Below are 20868 nucleotides of genomic sequence, written 5' to 3'. Positions count from 1 at the left end.
ATGGTGTGTCGCTCATGGTTCTCCATGTGTGTTTGTGGTTTAGTCTTTGTTTTAATGGAACTTCAGAAATAGCAGTTTGTTTACGTGCTAAGTGAAAACTGATACCAGCATTTATCTGTAAAGGCAGCTGTTGCGATAGTGGTTAGAGTTGCTGCGTTGCATTCAAAGAACCTCCCGTTGTAGTACCCTGAGCAAGGTACTTACCATGAATTGTTCCAGTAAAAATGATCTAGGTGTATAAATGGGTAAATCATTGTAGTGTACATACCTGACACTGTTACCCATGAGCAAAGTGTCAAATTTAAATAGGTGATCTATTTATTTGTCTTTTTTGTAGCCTGAGTAAAAATGTTTAACCAATTGAAAAATAGCAGGACTTCCTACATCAGTACTTTCCTTCAGTAGTTTCTGAATAACAAAACATTTTGCAATCCTTCTCTATATTGCATGAGCCTTTGAATTCATGTGCTTTTTTAGAATTAATTATAGACTTATTACTCAAGCAGGTGCCTTATTTGTTAAAACTGGTATAACTCAATGTTTGTTCAGGTTCCAGACGATGCCAAGCGTGCTTTGCCCTGAAGACATTCTCCTGTGTGCCAAGAGAGAACATGAGGAGACCTGTTCCTCAGAAACTCACAGTTGCTGTTAATCCAGAGCTCCTTGGCTTTAAGTGAGGACAGTGAAGGCAACTCCCAAGGTGTGCACTGTGTGCTTTGTCCCCATAACAAAACAAAACAAACAGGGAAATCCCAACAACGGGCGTTGTTCTCCAATGTCTGGAGTCCTCACGTGGCCCCGACGGATGACATTACAAAGGTCAAGGGCTCAAACCGAAGGGAAAGCCATCGGAGGTCTGTTCTCACCAGCTGGACCTGTATTACATTTACATCACATTTATTCATTTAGCTGACACTTTTCTCCAAAGCAGCTTACAGTGTTTGTCTACCTGCAATTATTTGCCCATTTATACAGTTCAGAAATATTGTTTCAGGGTAAGTACCTTGTCAAAAAGTATTACAACGGGAGTTGGGGATCAAACCTGAGACCTTTGGGTCCAAACACAGCAGCTATAACCACTGCACTACCAGATGTCGACCCCCCCCCCCAAACAAATTTGTGTGCAATTTAAGGGTCGATGATATGGCACACTGGGTAGTGGGATACGAAGTAGTGCAGGTGTGAAAATAAGTGAACCATACATTGAATTGGTTAAAACCTGTAGGTATAGTAGAATCAGGTGTGTAACTGACAAAATTTATAAAATGAATAAGCATTTTAAGATTTACATTTGTTTTACTATTTTATACAAGGATAACAATCATCCCTTTAGGGTTCACAGACGTTCAAGCAGCACTGTATTATCCGGCTTACTTATAACTTGTGTAACAGACAAGTGGTTTATCTTTCATTAAATTATTTTGAAAAATGCATGAATGAACTATTGTGAATATATTGAAATAGCATCAAAAATGATAAAATAACACACACGTTTTCAGAACCACTTGTCCCATACGGGGTCACGGGGAACCGGAGCCTACCCGGCAACACAGGGCATGAAGCCGGAGGGGGAGGGGACACACCCAGGACGGGACGCCAGTCCGTCGCAAGGCACCCCAAGCGGGACTCGAACCCCAGACCCACCGAAGAGCAGGACTGTGGTCCAACCCACTGCACCACCACACCCCCCCCATAAAATAAAACTTCTACACAAAATATAAAACTAGACAACTCAATTGAATGTAAAGCTTATACACTGATGGACCTAGGAGGCTGTTGACTAGGATGGCGTAGATTGTTACACAACATTTTCATTCATTATTCCTTTTATAGAATTTACAGTATTCTTTATCCATAAGTTCCTTTTACCTTTTGTGTCAGGTTTTCTGAAGTGCAGTGCTTAGAAATAATTAGTGTAATTACTACATTTTCCCAAATTCACAGATAAGTGGTCAGATGAAGACATTGGCTTGCTTGGAGTCTTTTTTTCTCCTGTCAGTATAAAGAACACATGAGGTAATTCAGACTTGTTGGGTAACTGGCTTTTTGCAGGTGACCTTCAAAGGCAAATTGCATCAAACTTTATTACACAATCAGACATCATCTCACCGTCCCAACTTCTCCAAATCCTCGATGGTCTCTGGTAGATCGACCCCTTTCATTTCCGGCAAAAGCATGACAAGTCCACTGTATATGACAGACATGACCCCTACACACAGCAGAGACGAGAGAACTTTGTATGGTAGGCAGCAAACGTTTCTAGAACATCCTTAATCAAGCTTGATCAAGGCTGTACGTTACTTTCAGACATTCAATGTTGTAAAATTACAAGTAGCAAACACCAGAACAAGATGTGCTGTTATTGACTCACCAAGGCCTGCTAAGGTGTAGTACTAAATCATATAAAACAACAATACATAAGTAGCATGTTTACAAATAATAAAATTAAAAAGGTGCAAAATGGGAGAAAAAAAACAAAATAAATTGTGAATATTTAAATACCCTCCATCAATTGGGAAATTGTTTATAGAGCAATGTTACAGACACTTTCTAAAAGCTGCAGTATTTATTTCCTTAGTAATATTTAAAAATGTGGCATTGATATACAGAATTTATTTCTTCAGGCAACAGGAGGACTATTTTACAGCACACCTAAAACATCCAGAATGAGACATCTGACTTCAGGAAAACAAAAAATATTTAATAATGTGGAGTGGAAAAAATTCACTTTAGGTATTTTTTCAACATATGAGGCCCAACTATTCTTTGTGTTTCAGGTTCACGTTTAAACTGCGCTGTAAGGTATAATGCCTTGTCAGTTTTTTTTCATTCTGATCCTGTTTTTTTTTTTTTTTTTTGTGGGAGTGTTATAGTATGTATTGACAGATTGCATTTGATACATTGAATTGATTGACTGTCTTGTGGATGCGTATTACATAGATTTTAATGCAACTGTTCTTGACTCCGGCTGCAGTATGACTATTACGTTTGAAAGGTGTTGTGAAACCTGAAATAGGAGGACGTGTCATACTCACCATACAGCAAAACAGGTAGGTCAATCCATATACTGGCCAGTCGGAAGAGCAGGAAGGGGGCAACGATTCCTCCAATGTCGCTGGATGAAGAGCACACTGATACCCCCAGGTTCCTGGGAAATTACATCGCTGTTACAGTACAACATTTACATGTGCACTTTTCATCAGAATAATAATTCCATGGTCAAGAACAGGGCAGTTCAGTTGCCAAAACCATGGCCCTTCTTGATTAATCATTTCCATTCAATCCATTTATAGAACTGCCTTTTTGAGCCATTAGTGGTTCAAACTGAGCTGGAAAATCCTACAGGTCTCGAACATCCAGGTCCATGGTTGAGTAGCTCTGATCTACAGCTCTTCAGTCTTAGCCTGAAGTACTTTAGTCCCATATTTCACGAGAGTATTTCTCCGACTGACTACATTACAATATAAAAGAAGGTTCGGAATAAAACTGACAAAGCGGGTATCGAATGCATTACAAACAGTTTGAAATGAGCATGTTGTCGTGGGATGATATTACCTCAGGGGAGTTGGGTAGAGTTCTGTGTTGGCAAAGTTAACCGTCTCAAATCCAATTGCCACGGCAAGCCTCCCAATTATTGCAACAGTTTTCTTGAGCCAGATGACTTCTGATGAGAACAAAAATGTATTTTACAGTGAATTATACATCGTCACAGCCAATCCTTCAGTACAACTGTTGTGAACGGTATGAATAAGTTGAACTTCCAGCTATGATTCACTCATTACTTCTGATCATTAAGTAAATGCAGTGATCTGAAAAAAAAAACACAGAGGAGTTGACTGGAATGCTGTATACTGGCATACAAGTTGTTCAAGATTGTTTCCCTAAGGTCTGGCATCTGTTTCGTCACATATTTTAGCCTTATTGCTTGATGAGGTGCAGTACGGCTTAATATTGAATTAGGAAAACAGCTGCGAGATTTCCTGGAGTAGCACAGTTTCTGCTCTTATGCTCAAAAGCAATGCATACATTTCTTGATACATCCTTTTAAAATGTACGTTTTCTTGGTACATAAACAAAGGCATGTTCATCTATGAAAAAGATGACTTAACTAATTTTTACCAGACCAGTAACTAACATAACTTAACCGGGTGTTGACCCCCACTTATGGTGAATGGAGGCCAATACAGTAAGAATCCCTAATCTGGTCCTGGTGGCTCCCAGATGATCGTTCCACACTTGTGGTGTCTGATGCACGAGGCCCTCATCCCTCTCCCTTTAAACAGTACATATGACCTGTTTCCTCTTGGCTATATAGTTAATTTTTTGACTAGTGTGAGGTCTTTTGTGGGGTAGCATGGTGGCGCAGTGGGTAGCACTGGCTCCTCACAGCTCCTGGGCTGTTGGTTCAGATTTTTATTTACACCCACCACAGTTTGTGACCCATTTGTGTGTTCTTTCTATGTTTGTGTGGCTTCCCTCCAGGTGCTCTGGTTTCCTATCACAGTCCAAAGATGTGTGCTATATATATTAATGGCTCTAATGTAACCTTAGCGTGTGTGAGTGAATGAGTGTGTGTGATTGCCCTGTGATGGGCTGTTGTCCTATCCAGGCTGTACCCTGCCTCACACTTTATGCTTCCAGGATAGACTCCAGACCACTCCGATCTTGCAGTGGACAATCGGTTGGATAGAAGGAAGAAGTGGCTTTTTTTTTCAAAATGGCTAAATTTTAAAAGCAATTATGCCTTTTTAGGAAGTGGTATTTTTCATTTTAAGAAATTATGTGAATATTTTTGGGAGGAGGGAATCCAAACAAGGCGGGGACATATGGGAAAAATGATCCACTGATTTCCTCTTTCTGATTCACATCACACTGTGGCGACAGAGGGCAATGTAGGAAATTTCCCCGATTATTCCCCATCACTCCCAGACTTCCACAGCCTTACCAGGTGGTATAAAAGGGACAGCCAGGCATGCAATTCCTGCAATGAGGTTCATGCCGGCAATCAGTGGACGTCGGCCAACTCTGTCCACTGCCAGGTAAAATATGAGTCCAGTTGGTAGCTCCACAAGAGCAGAGATAAAAAAGTCCAGGAAGACATTGTCTCCAGTTATTCCAAGACGAAGCACCAGGCCTTGGAAGACCACTGTACTTGTGAACCTAAAATTTAGTTGAAAAGAAAAACAGTGTACCTTGAGAATATTTGAGTCAAAATATAAAAAGGGTAAAAGCTCTCATTTGTCAAAATGCAAGATATTAAAATATGCATGCATGGAATTTTAGTAAATGACGTTCCTACCAAGCATATATTAAAATTAGAGTGTATTTTCTAATGTTTGGGGTTCTGAATAAATCCAGAAAAGATGGATTGTTGACTTCCTCCTGCTTCTCTTCCAGCAGATTTGTCTGGTTGGAAAGAAATTATTTGACAGTGTATTTTAACAGGGTGTTATGCTTCTGCATGTAGTAAATTTCTGCAAATATAATATATAGAAATATATTGCAAATGGTGCTGTAGTTGACCACAAAAAATGTTTTTGTTCATGGAAATACATGGCTATAGAGTTATATTAACTTTTAAAGAGCTACATCTATGTGTCACAAGTTTGAGAGGAAATATTTTTTAAGCATAATATCTATGTTATATTTCATCAGTAATTATTTTACTGGAGGAATTCTCGATGAGTTCATCATTTATTGCTCACAGCACTTAAGAGACTTGAGATATCATTGCTTAAAGTGAATTAAAACTGATTTAAGTAATCAAAATGAGATAGTTTTCAGAAATGTTTTACTTCACTGTAGTTTTCTGGGAATGGTCTCTTGTTGCATTTGGCGATGTCCTGTACAACTGCCATGGCCTCTGTGGTTCTCCGTCGGGAGAGCAGCCAGCGCGGAGATTCTGGAACAATCCTGCAGGAATGGCCAATCATACAGTTTCTGACAGTAGCACAAATCAAATGTTTTTTAACAACTCGAGAAGATGTGTGTGTGTGTGTGTGTGTGTGTGTGTGTGTGTGTGTGTGTGTGTGTGTGTGTGTGGTTATTTTACCAAAAGTAGGCAATGAAGAAAAAGGTTGGAAGGGTCATGGCCAGCTGTAGGATCCTCCAGGAGTGGATGAAGTAGGCCAGGCCCGGAAGGATGGCGATGCCAGTGGAATAGATGGAACGGGACATCACAGAAACAAATTTTCTGTTGTTTGACCCAAAGAATTCAATCACTAGGATCAAAAGAAAGAGATGTTGTACTGTGGCTTGGTTTGGTATGAAAAATTCAAACATTTTACAATTTATTTCTGAAAATCATGGGTATTGTAAAATCTAACTCTACTGCTATACAATATGAGTGTTATTTCTTTTTACATTAATCTACTTTTTTTTTTTAAATATTGCAGTACTTTTTTAAAACATTCCTCTGGTCATATGTAACATTATTCGTTGTTTATGCTTCAACAAAGTATTTTGATGCATAATTTTGGGCAAATATTCTGAGCCTTTTGGCTTTATCATTAGCAGTAACATCTGTATGAAAGAGTGGCCGCATGGTGCCCCTTCTGTCTTATAGCGTCTGGGGTGTTTGGTCATAGGTTCAAATCCAGCTCGGTCCATGTGGGGTTTTTGTTTGAGTGGGTTTCCTCTAAGTGTTCCAGTTTCCTCCCATAGTCCAAAGGCTTGTGTTTCAGGTTAATTAATTATCGTAAATTATCCTCAGTGAGTGGATGTGTGTAGCTAACCTATGATGGCCTGGCAGCCCAGGTGTACCCTGACTAGATGGGCCCTGGACTGCTCCAACGCTGACTTGAACAAGAGGTTAACGATATCGAAAGAACAAGTTGTATGACGGGAAGTTGCCGAACCAAGATGATTACAAATCTGAAAAAAGCATGATGTGTTAGGGATGTGACCTCTTACCAAGGACATATGTAGCTGTCCATGCCCCCTTCCCAAAGAATCCTTGCAGAAAACGAAAAGCCAGAAGCAAGGGGTAGTTTGGTGAAAAGATGATGCACACTCCAGAGACTCCCAGGCCAGCCATGCAGCTAATGAAGCATAGCTTTCTACCAAACCTGTAGAATGATAATAGTCATTATTAGCTCCCTTTAATCTGCCTTTATATCACACATTTTACAGTGCAGATGGACACATCGTCAGTGATATAATCTAATGTCATTTAGACGTTTTGATTTTCAACATTAGACACCCTCACCTACGCAACCCAACCAGGGCTGATCAGACCCCAGCCTGCATTCAGTAAATCTACCTTGAACCCACAGCTCACCTCTTCTGATCAGCAGCCATCTAAATGAGCTTCACACAGCCTAAGCAACAGCACTGATGTTCTTGCTCCTTTGTCTGTGACACCCAGCATACTGTAGGCCCTTTACAGCAAGATTCCTGCAAAGATCCTGGAGCCTGCTTTGATGGGTATGAACCTTGCCCTCTAAGCATTTTCACCTTTTGACACCCGACTGAGAGTATGGACCTCTACAGTCTACATTTTCAGACTACATGTTCATGGCTAGAGCAAAAAGAGTCATAGAGATGATGCAGAATGTAAGTATTCCCCTCTAGCCTTTGCCACTCAGAAGTTACTCCTCCCAATATGACCCTTTTACTGAGATCACAACTGTAATCCAAAACAAGGTCCTTGGTCTTGCTCAGGACGTGGTACTGCTGTAATGCCATCTCTACTGGCCATCCTATCGGCCTCTTGTAGTTAATTTGATGTAGGTGCCCCCTCGTCCACGGTAACCAGTGGACTTTGCAGCAGTTGCTGTGCTCCAAAGGGAACACTGGTAATTGCCTCATAACAGCATACAGCAATTCTACAAAGACCCTGCAGTGTGCCAGCTCCTGGTCGGTTGAGGAATATTACATTAAAAAACTTCCTACGGAAAAAAATAGCATAGCATTTAAAGGTGTTGCCTTCCAATAGGAAGGTGTGTGGTTTAAATCTTCCTCCTGCTGAATTATCCTTTTGTAAGGTATTTACCCTGAATTTCTTCAACAAGAATATTCTGCTCTAATTGGGCAATTAACTGTACAATGCTTTATAAAATTGTCATCAAATTACATATTGGTAAGAATTTAGCAGGATTTAGCAGTTAATTTAAAAAATCACCAAAGTATATTCTAGACTGGAAATCTTAATTTGTTCATGGTGCTGTATGGGTGATGCAATATACATTCATTCTTCAGCTCCTCATTAAAGAGATGAGAAGATGACAAACCTTTTTAGTAGATTTTCAGGGCTGTGAAAAACTCAAAATTAAGGGAATATGAGGGATCTTGCAATTATCAGTGGTTTTTCAGGATACCACATTAAGTCAGATTGTAAACCACAGTCAGTATAATCACATACCTATCAGCTAAATAGCCTGTGACCAGCGCTCCTATAAAGAAGCCTCCAGTCAGGAAGGCCTGGTTCAGGTCTGCCATCCAGGAGTTTTTGCAGACCAGTGAAAACTGTTGAAAAAATTGGGAGGGAAAAAATTGTTATCATTTGTAGTACTATAAATAGGATGCTCGATTTCAGCAGAACAGACAAATCTAAGACTAGAAATAGGTTAGATGCATTAAGTAAATAAAATACTGAATCTTTTACAAAGGAAATTCCAGATTCAATGACGTGGTCACATTCCAGGTGCTCTTCAGCTTAACTTGCCCCTAATAATAAGAAAGGATATTTTACCATACGGTACGTAGCTTAGGTTCACTGAAGTTTCTCATCTGAATAACTTCCGCTGTCAATCATTAGTGTCCTTTAAAGTGATTGAATGAATTGGGTGTGTAGTTACTGGGGACTGGAATGTTGGTGAAAGGCATAAACATGACACTCTGATATGCAAATTTACAAGTACAAGAAATGAACTAATTGTCAAAACCCTGTCAAGAGGGTATGATGGATAATAAGGCTGCCAGAAAAATGTCCACAGTATGTAGAATCTGTCACCAGAGGCTATCCCCAGTGATGTCTTCCATCTGATGAGGTCAGCAACAGGCTTTCTTTAGCGGGTAATTTCACAGTGGGAATGATTTGGAATTTTAATCATGGGACTAATGTTCTAAATATTTCTGAGTGACAAAATAAAAAAATAAAGCACAGTTAAGTCCTATTTAAATTATAAATAACTGAAAAAATATATTAATATATTATGCATATTTCAAGCCTTGGAAGCAGTCTGTCGTACATAAGACCAAAAAGGAATGTGACAAATGAGGACAAACTTGTCAGGCATTCCTAGTGTTGTTATCATGAGGACACCAGTGTCTGTGGCAACTTGTCAGAATAATACAAAACATTGCTTCAAATGGAGTGAGTCATGATTATCATTATCAAAATGTACTATTAATAGCACCACAGAAAAATTAATATGTATAATGAAACCCATCCAATTGGAAAAAAATGCAAAAAACATTGTCACCGTTGAGTTTTTCGTCTTGGTTGTGTTTTGGGCATGTTCGAGGGGACCATAACACATCAACAGAAGCAATATACTATAGGTATACATTAGCAGTACATGTATAAATTCTGTTTATATACTATGTGATACTAATAGCTGAGAATTTTTATATGAATCGAAATACAATATACTATACACTTCAGCTGACATATGTAATGCTTCACCCTTTGGAACCTAGTAAAAATTAACACAAAATCTAATAAAACTAACAATAGCTCAATATCCAGAAAATGTTTAAAAAAACTATGGATTCACAACTATAGTATAAAGTGATAAATGAATAGTAAAGGCTTCATCAACGGTCCCCTGGCAATGATTAGGCATATGTTTTTTAATAAATACAGGAATTCCACCCTTTACCCAGGGATCACAACTTACCTCAGTGACAATAGTAGTGTGAGGTCCTTCAAAGTGCCAACCGCTGTCACATGGTACCAGTGGTGTGCTGTTGAAGGGGGACTGCCCACCTCTGGAGTGGTTGCAGTCCACCCTGGTGCTGTTCCAGTCTACGCTGAACCTCTCGCATCTGCTGAAAGAGCCCGTGGCCAACCGGGGAGACGTGAGTTCCCTCAGATCCTTGTCCGTCCAGCCGCACACCTTCGTTTCCTGCTCCGCCGCAGGGTCCCGACACCAGTGCCCCGGGGTCCTCCCGATAAAGACGAAGCCCACCAGCACAAAGGCAAAGAGGCAGAGCGGGAGGCAGCCCAGCAGGCAGATCTTCTTCTGGTAAGGCCCAAAGTCCCCGACTCGCTCCAGCAGCTCATCCATTGCGGCAGAGGAGCAGAAGGAAGGACGTGTCAAAGTGCAAACCTGCAGATCGGCTGAGCCTACGTACACGCGCTGGGCTCCCCAGTCGTGAAAACAGGGGCGGGGTTAGTCCCGTCTGCCTCCGCCCCTGGCCTGCAGACACCAACTCTTGGTACAGTGTGGAATATTAACTTGTGGAGCTGAACTCCTGGCTTTGAGCTCTACTTCCTCTGACACTGAGGAGTAAAAAAAAATACACTGTTCTGTTATGTAGTAATTTCAACAACATTAAAAATAAACATTCATAACACCCACCAAGATCAAACAGTAACGTTGTACTAAGAATGATAAAATGTTCTTAAATTAAGACCTTAAAATGCACATACTATATGATGTTTTTAAACAGAAATCATATACTTGTGTAAAACATGGAAAAAATAAGTACCGTAAGACAGCCAGGAAATTGCAAGTAGGGCAAGTTTACACTGATAAAATCTACATTAAATAAGACTTGTAGGAACAAGTAGACCAGTAACATGGACTTAACTACTAACAGTGTCGACTGCATGTTTTTAGAAGAATTCTCTTGCTTGAGGGTGACTGAAACCCAAAGTATATCACCCACAGTCAATTGCTTTACCAGTCAGCTGGAAAAGCTGTGTCACTTCTATAATTCTTTGGAATCCAGTACGTGAAGTAAGAACAAGTAATTTTGTTCTCACTCTTGATATTGTTGATGATCTAGCAGCTGAGATCTGAACTCACTGACCCTGCTAAAGAAAAGTTGTACCTGACCGGTAGGCTAGTGGGAGGTTGGTTTGTGACTTGACTACATAATCTAATGTAATCTTCACATAGATATCATGGATGTAATTCAGAGCTTTCATTAGCCAATCATATAGATTTAGATGTGATGGTATTGCCTAACTGAAATATTTAATATTTCTATATTAATATAGTTAGTTAATAAGTCTTAATAATAGTAAAATATTTATTAATACTAATATAAGTAATTGATATTAAATAGTCAAAAATAATTACTGGAAACTCCGGTGTTTATGAGAATAATTTAATCAATTAAAAGCAGTCTCTCAGTAATATTACAATAATACCTACTCTGTATGCATCTAAATTTGGTAAATGTTACATATTTTTGTATTTTGTATTTACTCTGTGATGAACTGGCATCATTGGGGACGCGGTGGTGCAGCGGGTTTGGCCGGGTCTCACTCTGTGGTGGGTCTGAGGTTTGATTCTCGCTTGGGGTGCCTTGTGACGGACTGGTGTCCCGTCCTGGATGTGCCCCCCCCCCTCCAGATTTACACACTGTGTTGTTGGGTTAGGGTCCGGCTCGGGACAAGCAGCTTCAGCCAGTGCGTGTGTGTGAACTGGCATCCCATCCATGGTGTATCCTGACTCATGCTCTTTGCTTTCAGTATAAGTGTCTGACTACCAGAGCCCTGCAATGGACAAGTGTTTTTCGATAATGCACAAGTAAACAAGTTTTTTTTCCATTATCGTAATCTCTAGATATCCAGTGGTTTTGTAAACTGTGTTAAGGGGCTGCAATTAAAAAGAAAATAATAGTAGGAGTTTATTAAAATATTAAACATACGCCTTTAACGTCTTTCAGACATTAGAGGAAATACACTGGTGTATGAGCATCTTAACAATCCTCTAACAATCCAAGTTAAGATGCACTTTCTCCGAAAGAATTGTTGGATTTGAACTGACCTTTGATTTTAGAAATGAGAAGAGCATCTGAGACATTATTCATAGGATGACAAAACAAAACTTTAGCTCACAATCAAGTTGAGGCTTTGTTTTGACATCTTGTTGCCACAATTGTACAAAATTGCATTTATTGTGGCCATTTCATCGTTCTTCTCTAAGTCAAGAGAAACCAATACCTGTACTTTCTGGGACTTTCAGGAAATTGTTTTACTTTAAGGTGTTTTTTATCTCTATTTTTATCAAAGTTAAGATATGTTTTCATTGCATGTGACCTAACTTTCTGACTTAGATGTAATTCCAACCTAAACCAAAAAAAACCTTTTTTTTTGTAAAACAGGAAATTGTCTATTTAGATAAATAAATCTGTATTTTTTGTATTATAAAGATAAGTAATGGCCAGAACACAACTAGAACATGTTATAAAAAGAGAAAATAAAAAAATGATGCGTAAAAGTCTCTCTTTATAGTAGTGATCACATTCAATATCCATGGGATAGAATTTCAATATCTTTTTCCCAGTAAACTTTTAGCTTTTCATGGCCTGCCTTAAAAAAGAAAAAAAAACGCTGATACATATAAATTTAAAATTTCTGTTTTAATATTGACTGACATGGAACAGGTTCATGTAATCCACTGAATTTTGTTCTTCACTTTATGTAATGTGCTTCAGTCTTCTTACACAGATCTTTAAACGTTTGAATTTTAACGTTTGCTCTTTAATCATCCTGTCTTTACTGCTGAAAGAAAACACTTCACATAATTAATTTCAGAACTTTCAATTTCAATTTCAGAACTTTACCCAAAAATAGTGCCCAAGTAATAATGCAAACTATCCTATTAAGACCATGAAAACAGACTCTCTATGTGTTACTCTTTCTACGTTCCCAATTACTTTTGGCACCGCATGGTAAGAAGTGACTTAGTCTCTCCACCAATCACGTTAATTACATAAGCACAACTGTGCATATATGGGGCGGACAAAATAAGGGAAGCACCACATGGAAAAAGAGTTTAAATTAAATCACGGGTTGTACACCTTTGCACACAAACAGGGGTGTAAAGGTGAGTCAGGTTGTTTTCCAGTTAGTGGTGTGTGTCAGCTAAAAAAGAGTTTGGGGAGTTTTCAAAGTATCACGGGACAACTAAGTGAGTTCCAAAGAATCTCAGAAATAATGACAATATCTCCCAAACATGAATAAATTGCGTCAGCAAAGAGGAATAACAGCCGCAAGTCAAAACTCACCAAGAGGGATAGACAGGCACTTCACAGGATAGTTGCTCCAAGAATACAGCCTCAAAAGTTACCACTGAAATGTCAGTTTGAAGTGATTTTATGTTTATAGTGTGATAAAAAAAAGTTAGCTTCGAAAGTTATACACTTGAAAAAAAATAGGTTTTCATACCCAAATTAGTATCACTTTGCTCCAGGTTACCAGTGGATCTCTTGTGTTCTTCCCCTTCCTACTGAATGAGTCAGTATTCAATCAAGATTCTTCTCAACATCAACAAACATTACAGTTTTGTCCCTGAGAGTGAAGATGTTCCTAGTCTGTCAGACTCCAATGTCTTTCTTTTTTGTTTTAGTGCCACGAATTTACAGATTCCACTTCAGCTGTGATGGTGACACTGTCTTCCTAGCAGAGGAGCACTTCTAATTGCCATCACAAAAAAAGAAAAAAAAATCACTTCCAGACACTACAGTAGCTGACACGCATAGTAGTACCAAATTGTACAGCATAGTGAAATTTATGATTATTCTTTACATAGCAGTATCATTTCTATTTAAAACAATCTATTCTCTTGTAAGGGGGTATAGTGGCGCAGCCGGTTTGGCCAGGTCTTGCTTTCTGGCGGGTCTGTGGCTCGAGTCCTGCTTGGGGTGCCTTGCGACAGACTGGCATCCCGTTCTGGGTGTGTCCCCTCTCCCTCCAGCCTTCCGCCCTGTGTTGCCGGGTTAGGCTCTGGTTCCCCGTGACTCCGTATGGGACAAGCGGTTCGGAAAGTGTGTGTGTGTATATTCTCTTGTTTCCTATACAGAACTGCTGTAGATCTGCATGCTACACAAGTGCATTCTGCCAAGCACTGTCACTTACTCTTTTTCAGTAGACATTTATTACGTCTGTTAGGATGTATGTCATTAAATTGATTTTCATCATTAAGGTAAAATTCTAGCTTTTTCTTTTGTATCAATAGACAAAGCCTGGCAAGCTGTTGAATTAATTTTGATGAATGAGTTTCTTTCAGGTTTAAACAGGACCAGGTTAATTGTCTTCTATTAATTGTTTTCCTCTGAACGAAGATGTTATTTTTTTGTGTTCTTGATAATGTGAAGGGGGGAGATAGAACAAGGACAACAGGATCTTCGTATAAAGCCATTATTTCACGTTTTCTATATTTGGAAATCATTTTTTATGATGTCACCTGTACATTTTGTGTCACTTTTCTCTTTTAACTATACACACACACATTTTCAGAACCGCTTGTCCCATACGGGGTCACGGGGAACCGGAGCCTACCCGGCAACACAGGGCGTAAGGCTGGAGAGAGGGAGGGGACACACCCAGGACGGGACGCCAGTCCGTCGCAAGGCACCCCCAGCGGGACTTGAACCCCAGACCCACCGGAGAGCAGGACTGCGGTCCAACCCACTGCGCCACCGCGCCCCTCTCTTTTAACTATACAACATTGAAAAACATCACTTAAAATATGAAAAACAAAATGCCAAGGTAGATACAGTTTTACTTCCTACACTGTTAAAGTTAAGGTCAGTTAGTTGCCAGACAGCAATCTAGTCTTTATATTACATGTTACAGCCTCAAAGGTTGTTTAGGGGTGTAGAGGGGTGTAACATAAAGGCTTTGTACCAAGTTACCAGTTATGAACTGACAATACAACAAATAGGGTGCACGAACAGGAGTGTGTATTACGGGCAGATAATTCAAGTGAACAGAATAAAGAGCCAACAAACTCAGTTTAGAAAAGTGTACAGAATGCAAAGGATATTGAAAGAACAAAGAAAAACGCCTAACTAGCCTAACCCTTGTAGACAAGCAACTTTCTAACTCCAACCCAGAAACAAAAAGGGGTCAAAACCCAAAAAACAGTCTTCCGCCACCTTCCTACTTACACTACTTCTACTCTATCTAAAGGAAAGAAAACAACAAATAACCAAACAGGTGTACAAGCAACACAGAAGTGATGCAAACGAAACAAAATACCAAAAAGAAGATAAATGAGACGAGCAAGAGCGCCATCAAAATCACACTACAACAGTTTGTTAATCTAGGAACAAGCTCCTCAATGGCCTCCAGGAAGTGTTTTTTCAGGATCTGGGAAGTCCCGCCTTTCCTAGAGAATCAGGCCCATCACTCCTAAATGCTGATGGACAGTTGGGCTCCAATCCAAGTCAAGAGGAGGGGTAAACCAAAAAAGAAAACAACATGGACACCCGCTGTGAACGTAACACTGCATATAGATATATTACATCGTATAAGCTACGTAAGATTTTCGAAAGAACCAACTCAGTATAACAATAGAAAAGGTCTTTCACTTTCTTCAGTGTGGCAGAACAGCCTAATGTAACTGTGTAAGTATTTTATAAGACGTGAGTATGGCTTTTCAGACTCTTGTGTTACTACACAATGTCCGTCTCACACAATATGGACCATATAAGTTCTGCTGCCAGTTTAAAAAAATAAAATAAAATTGTCTAAAAGATGCAGTTATTGTCTGAATTTTAACCTTGTCATTGTATCAGTTACCAGTTACCTGAGAGCTTTTATATCTTCAGTGGTCTCAGGTAGGTCAGTCCCTTTAGTTTCAGGCAAGAGAAACACCAGAGCACCATAGATCAAACACATAACTCCTGTAAAAACACCAAAAAAGGATTGATGGACGGAACAAAAATTCCTCCAATATCTGAATGTTTGAGCTATATGAAAATGTTACTCACCATGTCTGACTCACCATATAATAACATGGGCAATTCTGTCCACAGATTTGCTAATCTGAAGAGCAGGAAGGGAGCAGCAATTCCGCCGACATCACTGAGTGCTGATGAAATGGACACACCAAGGTTCCTACGAAAAATCATCATTGAGAAAAAAAGTTGAAACTGAGCATATTGCTTTCAATTCATTTTATAGAAGCATTCTAGAACAAGGTTAGAGTTGAACAAGGTTAAGTGTACATTCCTATACCTTGGTACTGGCAAAGTACTGGTACTGTCCATTTGGCAAATACATTTAAAAACATTTCTTTCACACTTTAAAACTCCTTTGGAATATATCACAGGTTTATAGAGCTAAAGAGAAACAGATGTCTGCACACTGAAATCAAATAACCACTCCTAAAATCTAAAACTTAATTAAGAAAAGAAGCCTGTTTCTACAGTGGAACAGTTAATTTTTACCGTAATGATGTGGGATAAAGTTCAGCACTGATCAAATACACAATCTCAAAACCGAGTGTTATTCCAAGCCTCCCAGTGACAGCTACGGCAGTTCTCAGCCAAGGAATATCTAAATTGAACAAAACAACATGTTGGATTACAGTATTTCCATACATTTACCGCTTAACATCATTGAAAAGCACTTCCAAACATAAATTATAATTATAAAGATGCTGTACAAACATAATAAGCCACAGTGTTTATTAAGGACAATTTAATAATAGAAAAATTAGTATTCACTTTAACCGTATTACATGTCTGATGACAGAAACTCAGTTTTCCATTTTAAGTATTTCTTGGAATACAGCTGAGATTTTAATTATCATGCAGCCTTAAATCTAAATCTGTAGGGCACATAGGAACGCACTCAAAAAGTTCTGGAAATTTACCATCAGGTGTAAAAGTTGCAGCCAAACAAGAGAGGCCACCGATGATGTTAGACAAAGCAAAAGGCACCTTTCGACCGAACCTGTCGACGGTCAAGTAGAAAAGCAGCGCTGAGGGCAGCTCCACCACCCCTGAGAGGAAGAACTCAAGATACAAGCTCCCTTGGATGATGCCTGTGCGCATTATCAAGCCCTGGTACACCACTGAGCTGGTAAACCTGGACAAGCGGCAAAAATACATCACTTTTACATTAGGCGTATGCTGCGACCTGTGTTACGGCATTGAGAGTACACTAAAAATTTGAAGGATGGATGGGCAATAACAGTAACTAGTGTCTCTCCGGTTTCCGCTCATATTCCTTCATAAGTTAGGATCTGTTCAGTGATTGCTGAACATAGTATACATCACTGAACTGAAGTTACCTTATGAATGAATCTCGAAGTGGAAATCTGTATATAAAAGAAATTATATAAAAGCAGAGGTAGGATCTTGTGTGCTTGAATCATCACCTGGCCATCATCCAAGTCTGACTTAGAGTAACTGTGATGGAAATGCTCAACTCGATAGATTTACTTTAATAAGCACTGTATGAAAGCATTGACATACATTTTGTTTATCTCCTTTCTGTATTGTAGTATTAATGAGGAAATGACAGATAATTTATTTCTAAAAGAACCAGACTAGCAGATCTGTTGCCTTGCTCTTACCAGGAATACATTAAGATCAGAGTTATCTTCCTCATCTGAGGTGTCTTGAAGACATCTAATGGAGATGGAGTATTTGACAAATCACTGTCAAGACCAGGTTCTAAAATCCCCATCTAAAAATGGAAAATATAATAATATAGATGGAAGCTCAGAATTCAGAGGATTTGTGTCCAAAATGACTATTAAAAAGTTTAATTTACTGTAAAATGAAAGTGTCTTGTGCCTCTGACTAATAAAAACAAGGGATCAAGAGTAGCAGTTTGTGTCTGGAGACGACACAAAACTTGAGAAAACGCTTTCTTTGCCAACTTTGTACCATTCAGAGATTAAAAAAATGTTTAAAATTGGTAGACTACAGAAATTAAAGTGAATATATGTTCCATTCTCCATGAAAATTCAGTTTTTATTTCTATAACGGATGGGGCCTATGGCAACAGCTTTGATCTTTCATTCAGGATGTAATAAACATGAAAGAAAAAGAAAGATAAGGTTGAGCAGAAATGATGTGAAAATATGACATTGCAGGAAGCAGATTTGTTGGCTTATAAATGAAAGTAGCTTTATCTTTGGATGGCATATTGTGCAAAAGTTGTCTAACAGTTTATATGCTTTGCAGCAGTTCTCAAGATGTGACCAACCTCGATATATTCCTTTGGGAGAGTTTTTAAATTCTTTCTTGCTATTTTTTTGATGGTCTTCATGGCTTCTGTCTTTTTATTCATTGAGAGCAGCCATCGTGGAGATTCTGGAATGAGCCTTGAGAATAAATTTGCCTTTTACTTCCCAAATGTATGATGTTTATGTCCAGTTTCTGCACTTCAAGTTACACACCTTTGGTCCAGTTTTTATTATTGCTCCAAACATTGTTTAATTTGAAAAATCTTAAATCATTCTTCTCCGTGGTCATATTTACAATAAAGCAGCAATGCTTGTTTATAATGTCCTGGAAGCACCTATAATTCTTGCTCTGTTTAGAGGTGACCATATACTCATTCTTTTTTTATACATGGTAATTCAATAACAGAATACTCATGGCTTAACTGACACTGTAGGCAACATTTTTCAATTGCACCTTCTTTGGCTCTTTTAATGCATCTAAAGAAAAGAACAGAAAGTACAAATTCATCACCTTGTATTTAAAAGTGTAATGAAAACAACTCGCTTACCAATAATACACCAGCAAGATAAAACATGGCAATGTCAGGGTGAACTGCAGCATCTTCCATGAAGAAATAAAATACGCTATTCCAGGCAGACTGATGACCCCAATGGTGAAAAAGATCTGGGCCACAATCCCCACCAGTCGCCTTCGCTTTGCGCTAACAATCTCAGTCACTGCGGGGAAAAGGGTTACAGCAAAGTTAATTGTGTGCATTCATGCATTCATGTAAGAATAATGAGCTAATCCTATTTTATCCAAGTGTCCATCCTTGCATTAGAAAGAAACACCATCCCATACTGCTCTAAGACTGAAGCCCCAAATGTGAAACAACAGAGTTTCTTACCCAGCACATAAGAAGACATCCATGCCCCTTTTCCGAAAACCCCCTGGATAACACGGAATGCCAAAAGAACTGGGTAACTTGGAGAAAATATCATTCCAACACCGGAAACACCAAGCCCAAAAACTGAAATGAGGAAGCAACGTTTTCGACCATATCTAAACAAAAAAAGGTTCAGTTAAGATAGAATTCCACAAATAAACAATAGCACCATGAGTTCAGTATTCTAAGACAGTAGTTTTCAGAAAAAGTTGTGTGGATTTCAAGATGAAAGAGATTTTCTGTTAGATCAGCAAATTCAGATTAACCCTTTATAAAGGTCAAAACTACCTCATCTGAAAAAAGAAAAAAATTTAAGCCTGGCGTTGAAGAATATCACATAAATAAAATCATAAAAATCAGGATAAATAATTGTTCTTTATTTAGCCATTACCTTGTGCCAAATGTGACTCTCAGTGTTAGGTTTGCACAAAAACAATATACTTATAATTGTATATACATTTATATGCTTGGGAATTTTTACTGGGGTAGTTTAGGGTAAGTACCTTGCATAAGGGTACTACAACACAAGAGGGAACCTAAACACTGCAACGTGTCAGCCCTCACCGATAGTGCCACCTATCACTCCAGTGATCACATATTCAGGTATTTTTGTTGTGTAACTGTAGTTTTATGTTCAGGTAAAATTTGCGTTTCTAATAATCCACAGTCTGTAACTACTAAATTGTCAAATTGATAAATCTGAATTGCTACATTTTGGAGAACAGCGTAACTGACACTTCATATTTTTTTTCTGTAAATAGAAAAGAAGTAGTCTCTACCTGTCCGCTCCATAACCAATTACCACTGCTCCCAGCAGAAACCCCACATTTAAGAAAGCTTGGTTAAGATCTGCTTTCCATGCATTCTCACACACCAGCTCAAACTACAAAAAGAAAGTGCTGTGAATAATCAAACTTAAACATACTATCTGAAAATTACTTAAATAAAAGTTATTCAGGTACAAACACTATATTACAAAGTTTGAGAAAAGTGTTTTGTTCATCAGTAGCAAAACTTAAGAAGTACTTAGGCTGATTAGGTTTACAAGAAATAAAGCCCGCTGAGATAATTTGCCTAGTGTGTATTATGCAAAAAATATAGAAACTCCCTATTAATGACGCTGAAGTAAGGGTCCCTACTGTTTTGATGCCCACCTGAGAGACGATTGTAGAGAGGGACTGGTCAAAGTGCCAGCCGCTGTGACACGTTACCAGCCCGGTGGTGTTGAAGGTGGACAGCCCACCGCTGTGGTGCCTACAGCCCGCCTCTGTGCTGTTCCAGTCCAGGTCGAACCTCTGGCAGCTGCTGAAGGAGCCCGCGGCCAACTGTGGAACAGTGATTTCCCTCAGATCCTCGTCCGACCAGCCACAAGCCTCCAGAGCCCGCTCAGCAGCCGGGTCACGGCACCAGTGCCCGGGGGTTCTCCCAATGAAGACTACGCCCACATATACAAAAGCGAACAGGACCCCAGGGATGCAGCACAGCAGACATATCTTCTTCTGGTAGGGCCCAAAGTCTCCTATGTCGACCAGCAGCTCATCGAAGGATGGCATTGTGTTGAGCAACTCTCTCCTGTAATAAAGAAAGAACAATAAACATTTATCAAGTACCAAACCAACGTTCAAGAATGTGCAAACGTATAGACATGTATAGGCAGTTGCCAGTGCTCATATTAACGGCGACAGACCTTTGCTCGCATGAAAGGTAAACAGAAGGGGAATGCTTGACGGAGTTGACGAAGTTCCCGACCTGCTTCTTTGGCACACGGACAACATTTACACTGGAACAGAACAATGACAAGGGTTCTGGCACAGGACAGGACTGATAATCTAAGT

At 39.3% G+C, this 20868-nt stretch overlaps 2 protein-coding genes across 2 annotated transcripts; both read right to left on the bottom strand.

Moving 5' to 3' along the window:
* Positions 1-1952: 1952 nt before the first annotated feature.
* On the bottom strand, positions 1953-10232 carry LOC108920863 (solute carrier family 22 member 3-like). Its single transcript, XM_029258582.1, has 11 exons — positions 9843-10232; positions 8363-8466; positions 6913-7067; positions 6053-6221; positions 5796-5913; positions 5300-5406; positions 4946-5160; positions 3556-3664; positions 3036-3148; positions 2110-2209; positions 1953-1992 (listed from the first exon to the last, which is right to left on the bottom strand). Exons 1-11 carry the CDS (start codon positions 10230-10232, stop codon positions 1953-1955), a joined length of 1620 nt encoding a protein of 539 aa, XP_029114415.1.
* Positions 10233-15330: 5098 nt separating this feature from the next.
* LOC108921252 (solute carrier family 22 member 3-like) lies at positions 15331-20774 on the bottom strand. Its single transcript, XM_018730618.2, has 11 exons — positions 20721-20774; positions 20188-20605; positions 19813-19916; positions 18995-19149; positions 18656-18824; positions 18128-18245; positions 17490-17602; positions 16785-16999; positions 16357-16465; positions 15912-16024; positions 15331-15810 (listed from the first exon to the last, which is right to left on the bottom strand). The coding sequence occupies exons 2-11, from the start codon at positions 20584-20586 to the stop codon at positions 15710-15712; spliced, it is 1596 nt and encodes a 531-aa protein (XP_018586134.2). The 5' UTR covers positions 20587-20605; positions 20721-20774; the 3' UTR covers positions 15331-15709.
* Positions 20775-20868: the final 94 nt, after the last annotated feature.

This window comes from Scleropages formosus, chromosome 15 (assembly GCF_900964775.1).
Source record: "Scleropages formosus chromosome 15, fSclFor1.1, whole genome shotgun sequence".
NCBI lineage: Eukaryota > Metazoa > Chordata > Actinopteri > Osteoglossiformes > Osteoglossidae > Scleropages > Scleropages formosus.
Note: the sequence above shows the minus strand (reverse complement) of the source record. Positions and strands in the feature narration are given on the sequence as shown.